The 20,397-nt window shown below is 27.7% G+C and overlaps 1 protein-coding gene across 1 annotated transcript in view; it reads left to right on the top strand.

The window, feature by feature from the left end:
• Positions 1-416: 416 nt before the first annotated feature.
• Positions 417-20,397, top strand: part of LOC111682208 (activator of 90 kDa heat shock protein ATPase homolog 2) — a 55,900-nt gene continuing 35,919 nt past the window's right edge. The window contains exons 1-2 of the mRNA XM_046954056.1: positions 417-639; positions 702-1,302. Coding sequence (XP_046810012.1) covers positions 492-639; positions 702-1,302 — 749 coding nt within the window. The 5' untranslated portion in view covers positions 417-491. The remainder of the gene's footprint in view (positions 640-701; positions 1,303-20,397) is intronic.

Genomic DNA, 20,397 nt, shown 5'->3' with positions numbered 1-20,397 from the left:
TGTTATTGATTTATTTGTTTAAGTTTTTACAGAAACTCAGCACACAACAATAAAAACAGTTGTTAGGTTTTGCTGTTTTTTTTCCGGTTTAAGATTACTTCGTGCCCCTTCGCATAAGCGAAGGATGGTAGATTTACTTGGCTGATCCCAGGGATATAAAGCCACCAATAATTTTGCTGTTTTATCACAAGGTTGTTTTATTAACGGGTATATATTTTTGATTTTCCGACTTTTACTTACAAAGTCGACTTTTCCACTTATTTCATAGACGAAAGTCTAGTTATCGACTTTTTTCGACAAAGTCGATTGTTCGATTATTCGAAAGTCGGTTTATAGAACTCTAATATTAAGCGATTTTTTATAAATTTGATCTGGTAACACTGCATTTCACAGGTTATATTACATGTTTTTTCTGGAAAATTCAATCATAACTTACTTAGAGTACATTAAAGAACCAGATTCAATCCATTTGGTATTCGTTTTTTTTTTAAATGGCTAAGTGGGGTGAAGGTGATCCTCGTTGGATTGTTGAGGAACGTCCAGATGCTACTAATGTGAATAACTGGCATTGGACCGAGAAAAATGCTACTCCATGGTCAAAGGATAGATTTCAGCATTTATTTAAGAATTTGACGATAGGTGGAATATTATTCGATAAAATTGGTATGATTGATTAATTATATTTCGTTTTTATGAAACAGGTGACGATAATATAAGATGTACAATTGAATCGATAGAAAAATGTTCTGGTGAAGCAACAGCAAATAATCGAAAAGGAAAGTTAATTTTTTTCTACGAATGGGATCTAATTCTTAAATGGAAAGGTTCTATTTTAAAGCCAAATTCAACTTCGCATACTGGAAAAATATCAATACCTAATTTATCGGAAGAAAATGAATTAAGTGACATTGAAATTACTATAACTATTGATGAATCTAATGATACTTCAGAAAATTTAAAACAATTTATGTATAATGTTGGAAGAGAAAAAATTCGACAAATATTGGGAGTATACATTACTGAGCTTAAAGAAGAGTATTCTAAAAATTTAATATTGCCTAAAAAAGATAGTACTAAAACAATTGAATGTAAAAAAATTGTAAAACCACATGCTACAGATCTCCCAAAATCGGAAGTAAATCCAGTATCATCTTTAGGATGTAAATTGGATGTTTGTACGATATCTATTGAAGAAGAGTTCCAGTGCTGTGCTAATGATTTGTATAATGTTTTAACAAAGGACTCGATGGTGTCAGCATTCACTAGAGCTCCTGCAAAAGTCGATGCAAATCGAGGTGGCCAGTAAGTACTTTTTTGAATTCATCAGATATTTTAACTTGTGTCAAATATTCGTAAAGTCGGATAACCGGAAATGGACTGAAAGTGAAAAATTGGATCAATAATATACATTTTTTTTGCAAAAATTGTGCTATTATAATTATTACATTTCTTAACTTTTAGTTCAAATCTCATCAATATAATCTATAAAATGAGGTATAAAACATTTATATCTCATTTTATGCAAAGATATATAAACTCTATTATTTACACAAACTAAGCTAGCTAAGAATTATTTAGTCATTTTTTAATATATTTGTGAAAATGAAATGTATATAACCTTAATGGCAAAATTAAAAAAAAAAACATACCAAATTTTGCACTTTTAAATGGACTGGTTCCCGTTATCCGATTTACATCAGCTAGTTTGAGACATTATTGAAGAAAATAAGATCCATCTAAGAAAAATCTATATTTGTTGGACACCTGTAATATACATACATATCAAAAAATCCCCACGGGGAAAGGAAATTTTTTAACGCTTTAGCATTAATAAAATATAACAAAGTCAACAAATATTTAAAAATTTTGCAAAAAAAAGTATTTTCTATATCACTTGTTTTATATCGATTTTGAAATAATTTTTCATATAACAATTAAGTGCAGAACATTTTTTTAAAATAATTTTATTTCACTTTTCCTACAAAATTTTGCTTAATTTTCCTAAACTGAAAGAAAAATATTTTTTCTAATTATTGACATTTCATTTTTGTTGTTGTCGAACAAAGAATAAATAAGAAGTGAAACGCTGTCAAAAAGTACCTAAGTCTACTGTCAGTCGGTACCTAACTCTAAGAATGTAAGGAGTGAGATCGAAAAATTCTTAACACACGTTTTTCATTACATTTTTCAACCAAAGTATTATTTGATTTTTTTTTTGATCAAGTTACCTTTGAAAAACATGTCAGTTATTATGTGTAATGTCAATTCTATTAATTTTTTTGTTAATCTGATTAAAATGAGTGTCCACAAAAAAGTGCGTACAGAAATTATTAAATATTTTCAACTAAACCCAACTTGGTCTTACAAAAAGTTGGCCAAGCATACAAAGGTCTGCCGTCAAACTGTTTCCAATGTTATTAAACAGTACCGGGAGAACTTGTCAGTTGATAGAAAACCTGGTTCAGGTAGAAGGAATGGACCACATGATGTTTCTAAAGCCAAAAAAATAGAACGCATTTTCAAAAGAGCTCCCAACACATCCGGTACGAAAGCAGCTCGGTTAGCTCAGTGCTCGGACTATTTGGTACGAAAAGTTAAAGCTTATGCAGGTTTAAAAACATACAAGGCTCAAAAAGTTCCTGACAGGAACGCTGCTAAAAATTTAGAGGCCAAAAACAGAGCACGGAAATTGAAGTCAAGTTTTATAAAAAAATATTCTTGCTGCATAATGGATGACGAAACGTATGTTCTGGCAGATTTTTCGCAACTTCCAGGTCAAAAGTTTTATGTTGCTGATGCTAGAGGAATGTTGAAGAAAAGTTTAGGACCCAAAAGCAGACAAAATTTCCAGAAAGTTCTTGGTATGGCAAGCAATATGCAGTTGGGCAAAAGAAGCAATCATTTGTTACAACGGGCTCTATAAATACCGAAATTTACATCAAGGAATGTTTACAAAAAAGGCTGCTTCCATTCATAAGACTTCATAATGTGTCCACTTATTTTTGGCCTGACTTGGCATCCTGTCACTATGGTAAACAAGCCCTTGAGTGGTACAAGAACAATAATGTGGTATTTGTACAAGAGAGGCAAATCCTCCAAACTGCCGGAGCTAAGGCCAGTGGAGAGATATTGGGCTCTTGTTAAAAGAGAATTGAAGAGTACAAAAAAGGTGTCCAAAAGTGTGGTAGATTTTAAACGGAGATGGACTACATGTTCGAGCAAAGTGACAGAAAGCACTATAAAAACGTTAATGGAAGGGTTTCCGAAAAGGGTTCAAACTTTCATCACTAGTGATTAAAACTATAAAAATATTTTTTTTGTAAATTGTAATAATAATTTGAATCAAATAAAAAAATAAAGCTGTAAGTTTAGTGGTTTCTTTTTTATAAACATATATGTATGTTAATAATTTTTCGATCTCACTCCTTATCATTAAAAATATATTATTGTTTTAAAACTTCATGATACAAACATATTATTAATAAAAATTTACACAAAATCGCTAAGAGAAAGACAAACTAAATTGTTTAAAAACGCTAGATTGACAATATTTGTTATGATTTTTTCATGACAAATAAACTCTTTAAAAACTAATTTATGATAAATAAATTTAAAATAAATATAATAATTTTTTAATATTCGTGTATAATTAATTTATATATTTCTTTCAAAAAAATTAAAATTACCAATTTTTTGATTTCTTTGGTTGTTTACATATTCATAAATCAAACATATGTTGTAAATATAAGTTGGATATTTTTTACTGGGGAAAAAATATTCAGTAAAATCAAAAAATTCTCTATCAACGAACTGTAATTTTTACCGCTCTCTTACTCTCTCGTTGCAAGTTTTCTAAAAGAACGCGAACGAAATCCAATAAAAATTGTTGCAAATTGTTACAAATTATCGAGTATGCGAACAGACCTAATATTTATTACGACATTCAGCTGTTCAAGTGTTGAGACATGATGATAGAAGAGGGAAATCGTAAATTTGTATAACAAATGTACAATCAAAGTTGGCTAACATGATTTGACAAAGATTACATAAAAACAAGTAAGAAAGTATAGTCGGGCGTGGTCGACCATATGATACCCTACACCAGTTATGAATATTAAATGTGATTTATTTTTCATAATAAAGCAATTATATTCAATATTCCCTTGTACCGATACATTTAAGCAATTTATGAATGAAAAACTAATTTTCTGAAAAAGGCTTTATATGGGAGCTAGGGGCAAATATGGACCAAGCCGATAAAATTTTGTGAATATATTTATATTTACATAATATTTTATTGTGCTGAATTGCATCGCGATATTTGTGTTTATAAGTTAATTTGGGACATTCAAGTAATTTTCTGAAGAGGACTTTGTATGGGAGCTAGGGACAAATGGGGGCCCGATCATTGTGAAATTTGACAGGGTCATCAAGACTTCTATAAAACTTAGTTGTTCCGTATTTTATCGATATATCTGTATATTTAACATAATTATGAGCTCAGAAGCCCTTTTAGGGGGGTTCTGTTCTATGGGGGAAAGGTGAAATAATGGACCGATTTTAACCATTTTCAAGGCTTCGTCCTTGGGTCAAATAAAACGTGCGTGCCAAATTTCATCCAATTATCTTGAAAATTGCGACCTGTACCTTGCGCACAAGGTTTACATGGACAGCCAGCCAGACGGACGGACATAGCTTAATCGACTCAGAAAACGATTCTAAGCCGATGGTATACTTTAAGGTCTAGGATGAAATTTTTATATGTTACAAACATCAGCACAAATCCAATATACCCTCCAACTAAAAGTGGTGTAGGTATATACTTATTACAGTGTTACTAAAAAATATTTTATTTAGCTGGACAAATTAAATTTTAGCTTGAAACTGGACAAAGCATCAAAAAAGCTGGACATCCAGCCAAGTCCAGCCAGGCTGGCAAACCTAGTCATATATGAAATACAGGAAGAATTCGAATACTTTTTTTAAAAAAAGTTAAATCAATTGAGGTAAATGTAATTTTTCCGAATTTTAAAGAGTGTGATATTTTACCTTAGGGCATAAAAAACAAATTTAATTATTCATTTCACACACAAAAAAATATTATAAATTATGTTTCTTTTCAAAGTAAAACCAAATTCGAATACTTATGTGAGACACTGTATGTATATTTAAAATTATGTATATATATTTTTTTCTTCGCTCCAGTTCATTCATTATTGTAAGATAATTGTATGTAATATGTAATAATTAATAGAAATGTGACATATGTACATATATGTATATGCATATGAAAAAACGTACATGTATTATAAATTTTTTGCCATCCTGTTACAAATTTCTAAGATACCTATATATAATTTAATACTCCACATAAAAATTAAACATTAATTTAATATACATTCAATTTTTCAAAAATTTTCTAATTAAAATTTGGTTATTTCATGCATATATTTTCCCATAATATACATTAAACATTTACACAGAAAAAAGTTTCAGCATAAATACTATGAACTGCTTTCATTGATAAAAGTTAATAATATTTAAGAATAAGTTCCTAAATTGTATGAATTTTTTATTTTTTTTAAACATAATCTAGCCTTGACTTAAAATATTTCAAATGTATTTTTATTTTCTATTTGTTAAACAAAATGTTTGAAATTTTCTTAAGAAAATTTGTGTTTATGATTTAGAATAAAATCGATGAAGTCTGCGCGTAATTGGCGGGATTTTATGAAGAAAATATATTTTGGTATGTTTGCTGATGTTTTCTTGTTTAGGATTTAGTTTTTCAGCATTTCATTTATATCTTTTTAATTATACAAAATACTAATAAAGGATTATTATCTACTAAATATGGAAACAGATTAGTAGATAATAGACTTTTTTGGCAATTTGTTCATGAATATTGCGGAAAAAAAGTAAAAATTCCAAAAAATTCGTCATGTACAAATTAATACATTCTATGAATTTTAATATTTAAATGAAAAAGGTTTGGGAAAAAAGATTTGATGTTCGAATCATACAATTATTCATACAATTAATTACATTCATTCAGTTATGTATTATTTTTTTCTGTGTATAGAAACATAGATACAAACGTTTTCAATTATTTTCTAAATAAAATTTGGTTATATCTTGCATACATTTTTCACATTTTATAATTTTTCAAGTCCAACATGAAATGTTAAATTTTAGACCATAAGTCATTTCCTATAGTAAAGTGAATCATTAAGTTTTTTGCCTATTTTTTTAGAGAAATTTCGTTTTGTTCATAAATAAAATTCGAAAAAATGGTAAAAAGTAAATTGAGTTTTCAATTAAAAATAGAAATTGTGTAAAATGGGAAAACCAAGTAGAAAAATATTAAAACAAAATTTTGGTGCATTTGTTGTTGCATTTCATTATTTTTCATCAGAATTTGTACCTCAATAAAGTATTTTGCATATTGAGAATTATGAGATGTTTAATCAATGACATTAAAAGTATAAAATTGATGAAATAATCCAAAGAATTATTAGAAAAAAAACGCACTGAGTGGTCTTTCAAAATCTTTAACTACCAAAGGGAGGCGACTTGTATCCTAGGAAAACCATTGGACTTCTCATTTATCTTCTTCAAAATCCATATACGAAATAGTAGGAACACTATGTTTAAATTTAGACCTCTAAATAGACCTTAGGTTGCTTGGAACCAATGTAAAGTGAACTGTCGTGTAGTACAGAAAAATACCTAATTTAAATATTTTAAAATAGTGGTGGTTATCATACCCTAAGGTCAACAAAACAATATATTTCAGCTAATACATACACTTATATATATTTAGAACCCAAATCAAGAATAACTATCCAGATCCAAATACGCTACTGTATCTTATTCATAAAATAAAGCACTTAAAGCATAAGGTTAAAAATCAAGATTTTAGCATGTAATAGTTCTATAGTGGTATATGGTGATGTCCCCATACTTAGAGTGGCTAGGATGGTACATAGTGTTATATTTATTGAATAAGAATCAATATTTTACAATTCTAAATAAAATTTACACAATACTCCCAAATAGATGGAGTTTCCGTAATGTAGTTTTTGTTTATCAATACAAAATTACAAAAAACCCAGATTATTTTTGTTATAATATATAGATTTATACCCCACTACACATTTTTTCTAGGTCCAAATCCATTGATTATCTAATATATCATGTATCCAATTCAAAATTAATTAATATTTTCGAAATTTAATCAAAGAAACGATAGATTTCATGTAAAGTCAAATCTTGATAAATTCTTATTGGTATATAGGATAATAAATCGGTTCAGAAATGTCCAAATTTAGTGATTCCACTACTAAAATATCTAAAAAATTTTATTCTAATATATAGGAGTAATAAAAATATTAAATTTTATAAAATAATGCAGCAATATTAAAAAAATTAACAAAAAACCTAAAAAAGCAAAATAACTTAATTGACCTAAAAAATTAATACGTTCAAATTTTATCAAAAATCTCGTTAATTAATACCACGATTTTACTTTTCATGGTAAAAAATTGAAATATAAGATATTCTTTAAAAAATACAACAAACAAATTGCTTTACATAAGCAAATTACTTAATTGATTCACTGTAAATAATATTTACGTTTGATAGTAAAAATATTGTAACCTCATAGTCGCGGCTATTGTTTTGTTTCGTGTTTTCGTCGGCACTTATATGCTCTGCTTGCGTACATTTCATGTTCGTATATTACTGCTTGCATGGCTTCAATATTGTTGACTTCGAATAAAATGTGTAGGAAAATATTTTTATATTTTAGGCAAGCAATATGAAATATGTATATGTAGGTATTATAAATATGTTAGCGAGTTGCTGCGTAATATATTTCATGTAAAAACATTTTATATTTGCTGCAATATGCAATAGCTTGTACGGGTAAATATTTTTAGCAAAAATACCAAAAATATTTTGAACAGAACTATATTTTAAATGTGCATACTTTTAAATATGAGGTAAATACATATTTATTGCAAAGTCAAAAATATAAATATAAAAGCATTTACTAATATTTAAACTCTGCATATTATCGTTATTGTAACAATTTTTAATACCGTCAAAATATTTCATCATGATATTTTTGTATATATCATAGTATTGTTATACATGATCATTTTATGATCCAAGGTGATCAAAATTTCGTTTTAAATATGTCATTTTCTAAAGCGAACCTTATATGGTGGCCATGTCGAAATGTAAACCGATTTTGTCCATTTTTAATACCAATCAATCTGCAACAATAGTTTAGGTCCTATCGTTCTTTTAAGAGACTGAGAATAAGGACCTTGTAAATTTCAATGTTACAAATAAGTTCAAAGATTTGTAGTCGAAACTAGATAATTCAAATTAAATGTTTCACTTTTCTTAGCTTTTTAATCACTTTCTAAACAAATTTTCATCATTTTTAAAACTTTTTGATGATGTAAAAATATGATAAAAAAGTTCGACGTTCGGTCAAAATTTCGCCTAACATCACTTTTTACCGAGATCCGAACCCGTACCCAAACGTTCGGTCGGACACTACTAAATATTATTTGCCTTCAATGTCCGTTTTATATAGGTAATGTATTAATAATATTACCGTTTTTATATAAAATACTTTGTAAAAACATCTCAAAACTTATAAAACGGTGCAGATTAAGTGAAATGTACCCACATTTCTTCATGTTACTTAAACATCATGTCATTAGAAAGCGGTTTTATTTGAAAATGCAACACATTTAATTTATCATAGACTAGCTGATTGTACCCGACGTTGCCCGGGTTTTTTTGAAAATTAAAAAGAATATTTTTCTATCTATAATGACTATACTTTTTTGTTAAATATATGTCAAAATTTAGCTTATAACGATAAAATAGTTATTACTTTTTTCCGCATTTTGTTTAATACTTAAAGTCGGTTTCTGGACCAAAAAGTTCTTTAAAAATTTACAAATTGATGAGCTTAAATTAGGAAATTTTGACTAATTTAAGATTTAAATTTAATTTTACTGAAATCAGCATTTTAAATCACTGGTAAGGAACTAAGGACACTTTCAAATTAGTTGTTTTAATTTTTCCACGTGCTGTAGATTTTTAAAACTGTTCAGTTTAAATTTGGTCACACTTTACTTTGAATTGTAGTGTCCCTGGTGTAAAGAGGCAAAAGGCTTCAGGGCATTTTATTAACTACAAAAATACATACTATTAACCATACAAAATGTCAAGCAATTTTCTTGCTATTTGAAAAATTACATGCAATTGAAGAAACTCTGAAACGATTATGAAAAATTTTGGACAAAATCATAAACAATTTGGGCTCATTGCAAGATTTCAAAATTCGTAAAAAACAACCAAATTACTGCCCTAGGAAAATATGAAGAGTCCTTGAATTTTGACAGAGAAAACAAAACAACTTTTAATTAGACAAACAATTTTGTGTTGTTTTTGCCTCATCATTGTTTTTCAAATACATTCATTTATACAAAAGTTATAATAATATATAAATAATATTTTTATTCATTATCCACACTTAAGTTTTGGCTGGATTTAGACACCACTTATTAAATCCGAAGAAATAAAGGTTTAAAGGTCAAATATCGTTAGATATACAGAAAACATACCCAAATAATTTTACTTATTAAAATATCCAAATCTTCCTCCAATTGAAAAAAAATTTCGGAATTTTTTAATGGTAAATGGAAAATGTGTACTGGAGTTATTCAAAATCATTATTTAATTTGAAAAGCTTGTAATAAATACGGCGCTACATACAGAAAAAGTTGTGCAGAATATTTGGTGAATAATTTTCTAAAAGTATAAAAAGATATCGTAAGATGAATTCATACAAATTTTATATGATATACTTTATATGCATCATATAAGATTTGCAAAAGTGCAGACTTTCGGGACACTCTAATGAGTAGACAAATACATATTTTAATGGTTTTTTAGATTTGAGCTGCATTTAAAAACTGGCAACCGAATTTATATCAAGATAATTTTTTCATGGTATATTTAACTGATCAAAGATTATTATTGTTATCTCGATTTAACAAAAAATTTATTAGTTTGGAGTTCGAAAAAAAGTGAGGTTTGGCTAATGTTCGGTGTTCGGCCAAATATTGACCAAACACCGTACGCCGAACTTTTTATAAAATAAAATGTTTATTTATCATATTTTTACTTCATCAAAAAGTTTAAAAATGATATCATACATCCTGGCTGTAAAATAAATTTCCGACTTCATAGGCACAAAACTTTTTAACTGTTAATTTTTTCGGCTGATTTGAAAAACATTTAACCAGAAAGTGATTAAAAAGCTAAGAAAAATGAAACATTTAATTTGAATTATCAAGCTTCGACTTTAAATCTTTGATCTCGTTTGTAACATTGAAATTTTCTAGGTCCTTATTCACAAACGATCTAGACATGTCAGTCAGTCTCCTAAAAGAACGATAGGACCTAAACTATTGTTGCAGATTGATTGGTATTCAAAATAATCAAAATCGGTTTACATTTCGACATGACCACCATATAAGGTTCGCTTTAGAAAATGACTAATGTTCATAACTGACTTAAAAATACTAGTATTTTCATAAAAACTAAATTTTTTATGAACCAAAATCTCATATACATCGGCAAATTGAAATTTACGAATTGTGTTAAGTTTTATAATAATAAGGATGGATATATATATATATATATATATATATATATATATATATATATATATATATATATATATATATATATATATATATATATTATATTATATATATATATTATATATATATATATATATATTATATATATATATATATAAATAATTATATATATATATATATATAATATATATATATATATATATATATATATATATATATATATATATATATATATATATATATAATATATAATATATATATATAACAAATAATTGTAACTTTGATTTTTCATATAAATAAATGGATATTTAAAGTTAACAAAACGCGTAGTAAGGAGTGAGATCGAAAAATTCTTAACACACGTTTTTCATTACATTTTCCAACCAAAGTATTATTTGATTTTTTTTTTATCAAGTTACCTTTGAAAAACATGCCAGTTATTATGTGTAATGTTAATTATATTAATTTTTTTGTTAATCTGATAAAAATGAGTGACCAGAAAAAAGTGCGTACTGAAATTATTAAATATTTTCAACTATACCCAACTTGGTCTCACAAAAAGTTGGCCAAGCATACAAAGGTCTGCCGTCAAACTGTTTCCAATGTTATTAAACAGTACCGGGAGAACTTGTCAGTTGATAGAAAACCTGGTTCAGGTAGAAGAAATGGTCCACATGATGTTTCCAAAGCCAAAAAATAGAACGCATTTTCAAAAGAGCTCCTAACACATCCGGTAGGAAAGCAGCTCGGTTAGCTCAGTGCTCGGACTATTTGGTACGAAAAGTTAAAGCTAATGCAGTTTTAAAAACATACAAGGCTCAAAAAGTTCCTGACAGGAACGCTGCTAAAAATTTAGAGGCCAAAAACAGAGCACGGAAATTGAAGTCAAGTTTTATAAAAAATATTCTTGCTGCATAATGGATGACGAAACGTATGTTCTGGCAGATTTTTCGCAACTTCCAGGTAAAAAGTTTTATGTTGCTGATGCTCGAGGGAATGTTGAAGAAAAGTTTAGGACCCAAAAGCAGACAAAATTTCCCAGAAAGTTCTTGGTATGGCAAGCAATATGCAGTTGCGACAAAAGAAGCCAATCATTTGTTACAACGGGCTCTATAAATACCGAAATTTACATCAAGGAATGTTTACAAAAAAGGCTGCTTCCATTCATAAGACTTCATAATGTGTCCACTTATTTTTGGCCTGACTTGGCATCCTGAAATAAGTGGACACATTATGAAGTCTTATGAATGGAAGCAGCGAATTTTTAACTAATAGTAGAAGTGACATAGTGAAATTATCTCTTTCTATTAATACAAAACATTTAAATGGCTCTAATAGAGTAAATGCAATTAAAAAAACTTGTTGATCCAATAATAGAGGGACCTAATATAATACTAAACAAAGGTTTAAAATTGTTAAGCCTTAATTCAATTTTTTAAATCAAATTAAAATTTATTACTTCACCATTCTATAATATCATTCATTCGAATTAATTCATAAGCTGAATTCTTTAGGACTTTAAAAATGTTGAATTCATTACTTGTATAATTCATTCTTTAAAGGCTTAATTCCTTGCTGAATGATTTAAATTTTTTCGAATTCAAATCTATTACAAAATAGCTTTAATCGATTTTTCTTCATTCTTTTTGTAGGGGATTAAAGAAAAATTTTTAAATAAAAATGTATATACATTAGGGGGCTATGTTTTTAGAAATTTTATTTTGTATTTTACAAATACAATTTTGTATTTTAATTTCAGCTAATGATTAAACAAAAAACAAGCCCTATATTATAGATAAAATTTAACTAAAATAAATATAGCCCCTATTTAAATTTACATAAATGACAAATCTTAATCGAAACATATTATTTATAAAGTTTTTTAAAAAATTATAAAGTTTTTGGAAAATTTTAATAATATTTTCCAAATATAATTTTCATTCGAAAAAAGTTTGAACATATACGTATAAACAGAATTATAAATATTTCAAATTTTAAATTTCAAATTAAAAAATATATTTTCAAAATAATTGCTATCATGAGTAAATTTGAATTTTCATCTGATGAATCCATCTAAATTATGTGGTTCCTAGGCAAAAGCTAACAAGAAAGGTTATACGAAACCAAATATAACAACTGATATACATATGTATTATTTAAGAACTATTTTCAAATTAAACATTTATTTGAACAATCCTAATATACACATGTTTTAATATTTGTCAAATAAATTATAATTTATTTTTTTGTAATTTAAATTTTCAAATGTACTTACAGAAAACTTACTATAAAGCGTATAAATCCTTATACTGCAGTAAATGCAATATTCTGTTCTGAGCAAACTTCAACGGATTTGTTATGTTTTATGATCATAAACCTATGGTCACATTCTATGAATGTATGTTTGTATATTGTACATAAATATTATGTATCTTTATTTGCAGCAATATTGATATAACTAAAAAATAGAAAAATTTTCTTGTGCCCACAACTTGACATTATTATTAGTCAGAATTATCATTCTTATTATACAAACATACAAATATCAACTGTAAACTAGGCTATTTAAAATTTTTACGCAAAAATTTTTTTTATATAGAGATAAAAACATAAAAATTTATGAACCTTATAAGTTGAAATTTTAGTTTTTGAGATACAACACTCTGGCTGCAAAGGAAAAATTTTTCATTCAGTCTACTACAAAATGAATTTAAGAAAAATTTCGTAATTCAATTTGGAGTAGATTTGAATTAAAGAAAAATTGAATCATTCAAAGTAGAATGTAATTCAAACATGAATGAATTCAGTATATGAATGAATTAAAATAATCTGAAAGGCTTTGAATTAAGCTATTGAATTAATTCCTGAGAATTAAAAAAAGGATTGGAAGATTAAACTTTATATTTCTGAATTCAGATTTTGGTGAATTAAGCTCAAATTGAATTGATTAATTCGAAGCTCTGATACTAAACAAGTAAGAGTGCTATATTCAGCTGTGCCGAATCTTATATACCCTTCACCATAGTGTATTTTAAACATAATTGATCTTACAGTCTAGTTAATAAAAACATTAAAAAAATTTGAGTCGATTTAAGCCGAATGTTTCGGCGGCGGCTCAAGCAACTAAATATAGTTCGGCGGCGGCTAAGCTCCGACTCGAAGCCGGTCGACTTCGACCTCTTATTCATTGCTGGTAAATATTGACGAGACGTAGATTTTGTTTTTGTTTATCGTAAAAAAAATTGTTTTAAAAAGCACTTGGAAAAAATTTGTGTTAGTTTTAAATTTCAAACTTACATTATTCGCATGAAAATTATTGTACAATAACTCACAATCTACTCTCATATTATTGAAAACGTTTTAAATACTTTTTTCTATTCATCAAAAAATATATTTGCAAAACAAATGGGAAAATTATTTTATTTTAACAAAAAATGCAAATCATATTTTTTTGCTGTGTATACTTTGTATGTTTGAATTCCAAACATACAAAAAAATACACAGCTGAATAAAACCAAATACATCTACACACACACGTGTGTATGTACAGTGTTTTTAGTGTTTTTGTTGCTTTTTTAACAATTTTTTGATGAAATTTTCAGAGGTTGTCTCGGATTTTTGCTTATATCTCCGTTATTTACCGACCGATTTCGCTGATTTTAAATAGCGATCTTCTCGAAAGCATGTCTAATAGAATTATTGAAGATTCAGACATCGCCGATATCTGGGGTCCTCTAAAAACTGATTTCAACAGACAGACAGACGGACAGACAGACAGACAGACGGACATGGCTTAATCGTCTACGCTGTATGTCGTTTTTATCTATAAGGATCAAGAATATATATACTTTATAGGGTCGGAAAATTATATTATAGAAATTACAAACGGAATGACAAACTTATATATACCCTTCTCACGAAAGTGAAGGGTATAAAAAACATAACATAATAGAAAATATTGCTGAATTTTCCATAAATTAAAAAAAAGAAATATTTGAAAAACTTCGCTGAAAATTAATTTAGTTGAAAATTGATTGAATGGACCGATGTTAATCATTTTCACTAGGCTTCGCCTACGGTATAATAGAAGATCATGTGCCAAATTTCATTAAATTATTTCTAAAAATTCGACTTGTAGTTCGATTACAATGTTTACAAGCCATATTCGGGGGTACAGTTGTATGGGGGCTAGGTGAAATAATGGACCGATCTTAACCATATTCAATAGGGTTCGTCCCTGGGAGAATAGAATATCTTGTGCCAAATTTCATTGAATTATTTTCAAACTTGCGACCTGTAGTTTGATTACAATGTTTATATGGACGGACATAGCTAAATCGACTTAGAAAATGATTCTGAGCCGATTGGTATACTTTAAGGTGGATATAGGACCAATATTATTGTGCGTTACAAACATCAGCACAAACCCAATATACTTCCCCACTAAAGTGGTGTATGGTATAACAATAGCCATAAAGCAGTTAACTCAACGACACACAATTGAATATTTAACAAGTAGAGTACTATATTCGGCTGTGCCGAATCTTATATACCTTTCACCATAGTGTATTTTAAAAATATTAGTTTTATACATTTTAAATTTTTTCCCGACTACATTAAAATTACACCAGAAGCAAAATAAAATGAACAACAACGGTAAACGAAATAAAAAACAAAATACACAAGGCCATTAAACTAACAGACATCTAAACATACATAACGAAAAACACAGAAAAACAAAATAAACAAAAAAAAAACAAATTACAGTATTGTTGTTGCTTTTTTAACAAAGCATGGAAAAATATGTCTTTTAAAAATTTTCAGAGGTTGTCTCGGATTTTTGCTCATATCTCCGTTATTTATAGACCGATTTTGCTGATTTTAAATATCGATCTTCTCGAAAGCATTTCTAACAGAATTATTGAAGACATGGCTTAATCGACTCCGCTATCTATAAGGATCCAGACTATATATACTTTATAGGGTCGGAAAATTATATTATATAAATTACAAACGGAATGACAAACTTATATATACCCTTCTCACGAAGGTGAAGGGTATAAAAACGATAATATTGGAAGTCGGAGTTAGAAAAAATCAAAGTTTGGCATTTTGTTCATACAGGGTTTTATCTAAATGAATGTAACTTTTCACCTGTTAAAAAGTTGGAATAATACTTTCATTTTTTCAGTTGTTAATCAGGACGAAGCTAGGCCCTTCAATTTATTTAATTAAGTAATACGTGATTTATAATTTTTATTTCCTGTATATATACTGAAATAAAAGATCTGTTTTACAATTAAATAAGAGATACTGCTGTCCCGTAATAAAACAAGCTTATTACATCATATATATAATCCATGCTTTGAAGATTTTCGGCAATTCACACCTACACAACCCGATCGTAAATGAAACTCACAGCAAGATCGCAACAGCATTCAACAATGTATTACAATAATAACATTAATGTTAGAAAATCTTCATAATTCAGAGTTGAAATTGCTATTAACCGAAAGCATAAATATACGAAGGCGATTTATTTGTAACTGCCTTTTTCCTCGATCCAAGAATAAAAGTTTGCTGGTTCCTGATAAATACACAAGAGAAAAGTTGAATTTAAAAGGTACCAATCTTAAGATTGTTATTTTCATTACTTTATTTTAATGTCTTCTTACTACTCCATAGAACATGATGCAAATACCACAATGCACATTGAGGCAAAGGTACTTAAAATATGGCGATTAATAAACTACAAGGTATTACAAATATGTTAAAATATAATAACCCATCGAACAATTTAATGAGGTAATTACCAAAAGATTAATATATGTATATGTTTTTGTATATCAACAATTATATTTAGGAATAATTTGATTTTTTTCTTTATGTACCCTTTTTTAATGCTAAAAATGAAAAAAGAATGAGGTGTACTTCAAAGTAAAAATTTAAAATTTAGGAACAATATACATAAAAAATTATTTATTAATGATGAAACAGAAAACGACTGTAACTTCAAACAAAAACGACATACAGTGTCTCTCATAAGTATTCGAATTTAGGTGTAATATAAAAGAAACCAAATTTAATAACATATTTTGTATGGAAAATTAATAAATTAATTTGTTAAATTCTATAGACAATCCTTAGCTTTGATATCACGCTTTTAAAAACTTTAAAAATTCACATTTACTTAAATTAATTTAGCTTTATTTAAAAATAGTCCATAAAATAAGCTCACAAAAGTATACGAATTTTTTCCTCATTTCATATTTGACTATACATATTATACGAAACACAAAAATTAGAATCGAATGTTTTTTTTGCTAAAAATTTTTTTAAGGGGTAACTATCATATTTTTGGATATATTATATATATTTTTGGACCATTTGGTCCACAATTTTGGGGCATTTTGGGGCACCATCTTTTCATATAATATTATTAAAATTACGATTTTTGACCATATTTGCCATTTTTTTTCTCTTTTTCCAGAGATAAAAATTTAATATTGGGATTTAATAGATTCCTTCAAGTATCTAAAAATTATAATCTTTATTATAAGGATTTGTTTTTAAACATTCCATGATATATTTTTGGTATGGTTCTTCTGTTTCAAATTGAATTATCTGGATCTTAAGTCCCTTTTCTTACTACTAGGGTCGATATTTTCCGACAAAGTTGGATAGTATACATTCATGTACATATTAGCATTAATATATTTTAAATTTTCAAGACATCGTAGCGGTGCACAACTCCAAAACATGCCTTAACAAAACATCATTATATACAGTATATTTTAGTATTTACTACTCATAACATTCACGATTATGTTGCCCATTACAACAAAACTGTATGTAAAAAATTTTGGGCTTATTTTGATCATAGTAGATAATATTTAAACAGATATCAATATTTTTGAGTTAGAAAATAATGATATGGTGACATTCAGCCTAGAGGCCATTGGTTATAAAAAGAATGATTCCACTATTTTGAATGGCGTTTTTTCGAGGCATGCTTTGGAGTTATAAACTTCCACATATATTGAAAACTTAAAATGTATAACAGCTGATATCTAAAACAATATATAGAAGACAAGTTTCCCGAGAATTTTTGACCCTAGTATTATAAAAATGGACTTGAGTTCCAATAAATTGAATTAGCGATAGAAGAATGATTCCAATAATATATCTTGGAACGTTTAAATACAGATTCTTGTAATAAAAAATATTATTTTTAGATACCCCAAGGGGTATATTAAATCCCAATAACAAATTTTTGTTTCATCTCTGGGAAAAAGGAGAAAAAAATACAAATATTGACAAAAACCGCCATTTTAATGATATTACATAAAAATATGGTATAAATGCCCCAAAATTATGGACCAAATGGTCCAAAAATATATCCATTTGGTTGATAGTTACCCCTTAAAACAATTTTTAGCAAAAAAAACATTCGATTCTAATTTTTGTGTTTCGTATAATATAGTCAAATATGAGATACAGAAAAAATTCGAATACTTTTGTGAGGTAATTTTATGGACTTTTTTTTAAATAAAGCTAAATTAATTTAAGTAAATGTGAATTTTTAACGTTTTAAAAGCGTAATATCAAAGCTAAGGACTGTCTAGAGAATTTAACAAATTAATTTATTAATTTTGCATACAAAATATGTTATTAAATTTGGTTTCTTTTCATATTATACCTAAATTCGAATACTTATGAGAGACACTGTATGCCCATAATTAAAGCTCTCATATTTCTATTTATTTTCTTTTGTTTTTATTTCTCGTTGCCTATTTACATGATTTGTTAACGCTGGAAACGATGTTGAGAGAATGAGTACCTAAATTGTGAGCATTAAAATAAACACTCTTAAATAAAATAAAATAAATTCTATTGTATTTTACAAATTAATTCTACGTCAAATTCTATGGAAAAAATTATGAAGCCTCAGTTCTGTTTCATCATTTACTTTACATATTTTCTAAAAAAGTTTAATAAAATGTCCCGTGAGGTAATATATATCTATACAAGTAATTTTTCTGCAAAGATTAAAGAATTAATTACCCCTAAAACTAATTTAGCTCAATTTGATTATATTTATTATTGTTTATGTTCTAATCCTAGATTAAAATCGGTTTAAAATACTTAAAAATGCACTACGACAACTGTGGATTCATAAATTTCGGCATATTACTAATTTCTAGCAGCAAATAAGAGTCCAAGCTACAAAATGTATTTTAAATGAATGAATTTTATAAATTCTTGTAGTACCGTGATATAGCATTTTAAAATTAATATACATACAATTTTACATTGTGGGGAAAGGGTTTGAACGGTCTTGTTCTTAGATAGGCAATCATTTTGATATTAAATGTGTTAATATACATATTAATGAAAAATTTGTGTTACGAATTGTAGGAGAATTTTTGACTATTTACATTTTTATTTATAATTCCTGGGGAAAAAACTTTCGGTTGATACAGCTGTCGCTGGGTTGACAATCTTTGGCCGGGTGTGACTCGGGTCGTTCCGGAGCGAAGATCCAATTGTCGTGGGAACGCTAACTTGTAGAGTGTAGAGTGCTGACTTCCTCGTAGGACAAGCCCATGTAAAAATGATTAGTCACCTGGGTAGTCAGGTGGCTAGGGGCCAACACATGTGATAGGGCAAGTGGTCAGTTCGGGAATGTCCCGTCGAACTGCTGGGGAGTAAAATTCTTACATATGTATGTGTTTGAGTTACACAGAACTCGTCTGTGAGAAGAGTGTTACGTTATTGTTGTAAAAATATGACAGCGTTTCACTTCCTTTTGTTCAGTGATGAAAACAAAGTATAACAAGTAGTCCGACTCTTTGACAGCAGTACCTAACTCTAAGCATGTGTTAGTGAAAAAGTACATAACTCTAATGTGTTAGTAACAAAAATGTATATGTATTGGTGCATTCCAAACACACAGAGTTTTATAAAAAAGTTACAATTTTAAATTTGTTCGAATTTTCAATACCAAAAATTGAAACTCTGTTTAAAAATTGAAATTCGACAACACTGAACACTAAGAAGTGAAACGCTGTCATTTTTTTACAACAACAACGTTTCGCTCTTTTCACAGACGAGTTCTGTGTAACTCCAACACACATGTAAGAAACTTACTCTCTCTCCAAACTTCAAAACTTTGTCGCGAAAATTCGTGGCTTATAGAACTTGAAAATATTTTTTATCACTTAACGTTATATTTTATTATTTTTTTGCACACTTTAAATATATTTAATAGCCCGAAAAGATTTAATTTTTTACAAACGAAAAAAAATATTTTTTATTTTTTTGACATTTAATTTTTGTTGTTGAAATTAAAACGAAAAAAGAACAATGTTGTAAATTTTCGTATGGTACAAGAAAATATTTCAACTAACTTTATTATTATTTCAATATTGCAGATTAAAAAGCAAAGATACGTTCATATATAATGTTTATAGATAAATTATGTTGCAAAATATTTAAAGAAATCTTCTAAAATATAAATTCAAATGAAATAATTTTTTTTTTTTTAAATTTTTAAATCCGATTTTTTGCAACTATGTTGGCTTGAGAATTCTACTAATAAGGAGTGAGATCGAAAAATTCTTAACATACATATATGTTTATAAAAAAGAAACCACTAAACTTACAGCTTTATTTTTTTTTATTTGATTCAAATTATTATTAC

The sequence above is a fragment of the Lucilia cuprina genome, chromosome 6 (assembly GCF_022045245.1).
Source record: "Lucilia cuprina isolate Lc7/37 chromosome 6, ASM2204524v1, whole genome shotgun sequence".
Classification (NCBI taxonomy): domain Eukaryota; kingdom Metazoa; phylum Arthropoda; class Insecta; order Diptera; family Calliphoridae; genus Lucilia; species Lucilia cuprina.
This window is presented reverse-complemented; position numbering and strand designations above follow the sequence as displayed.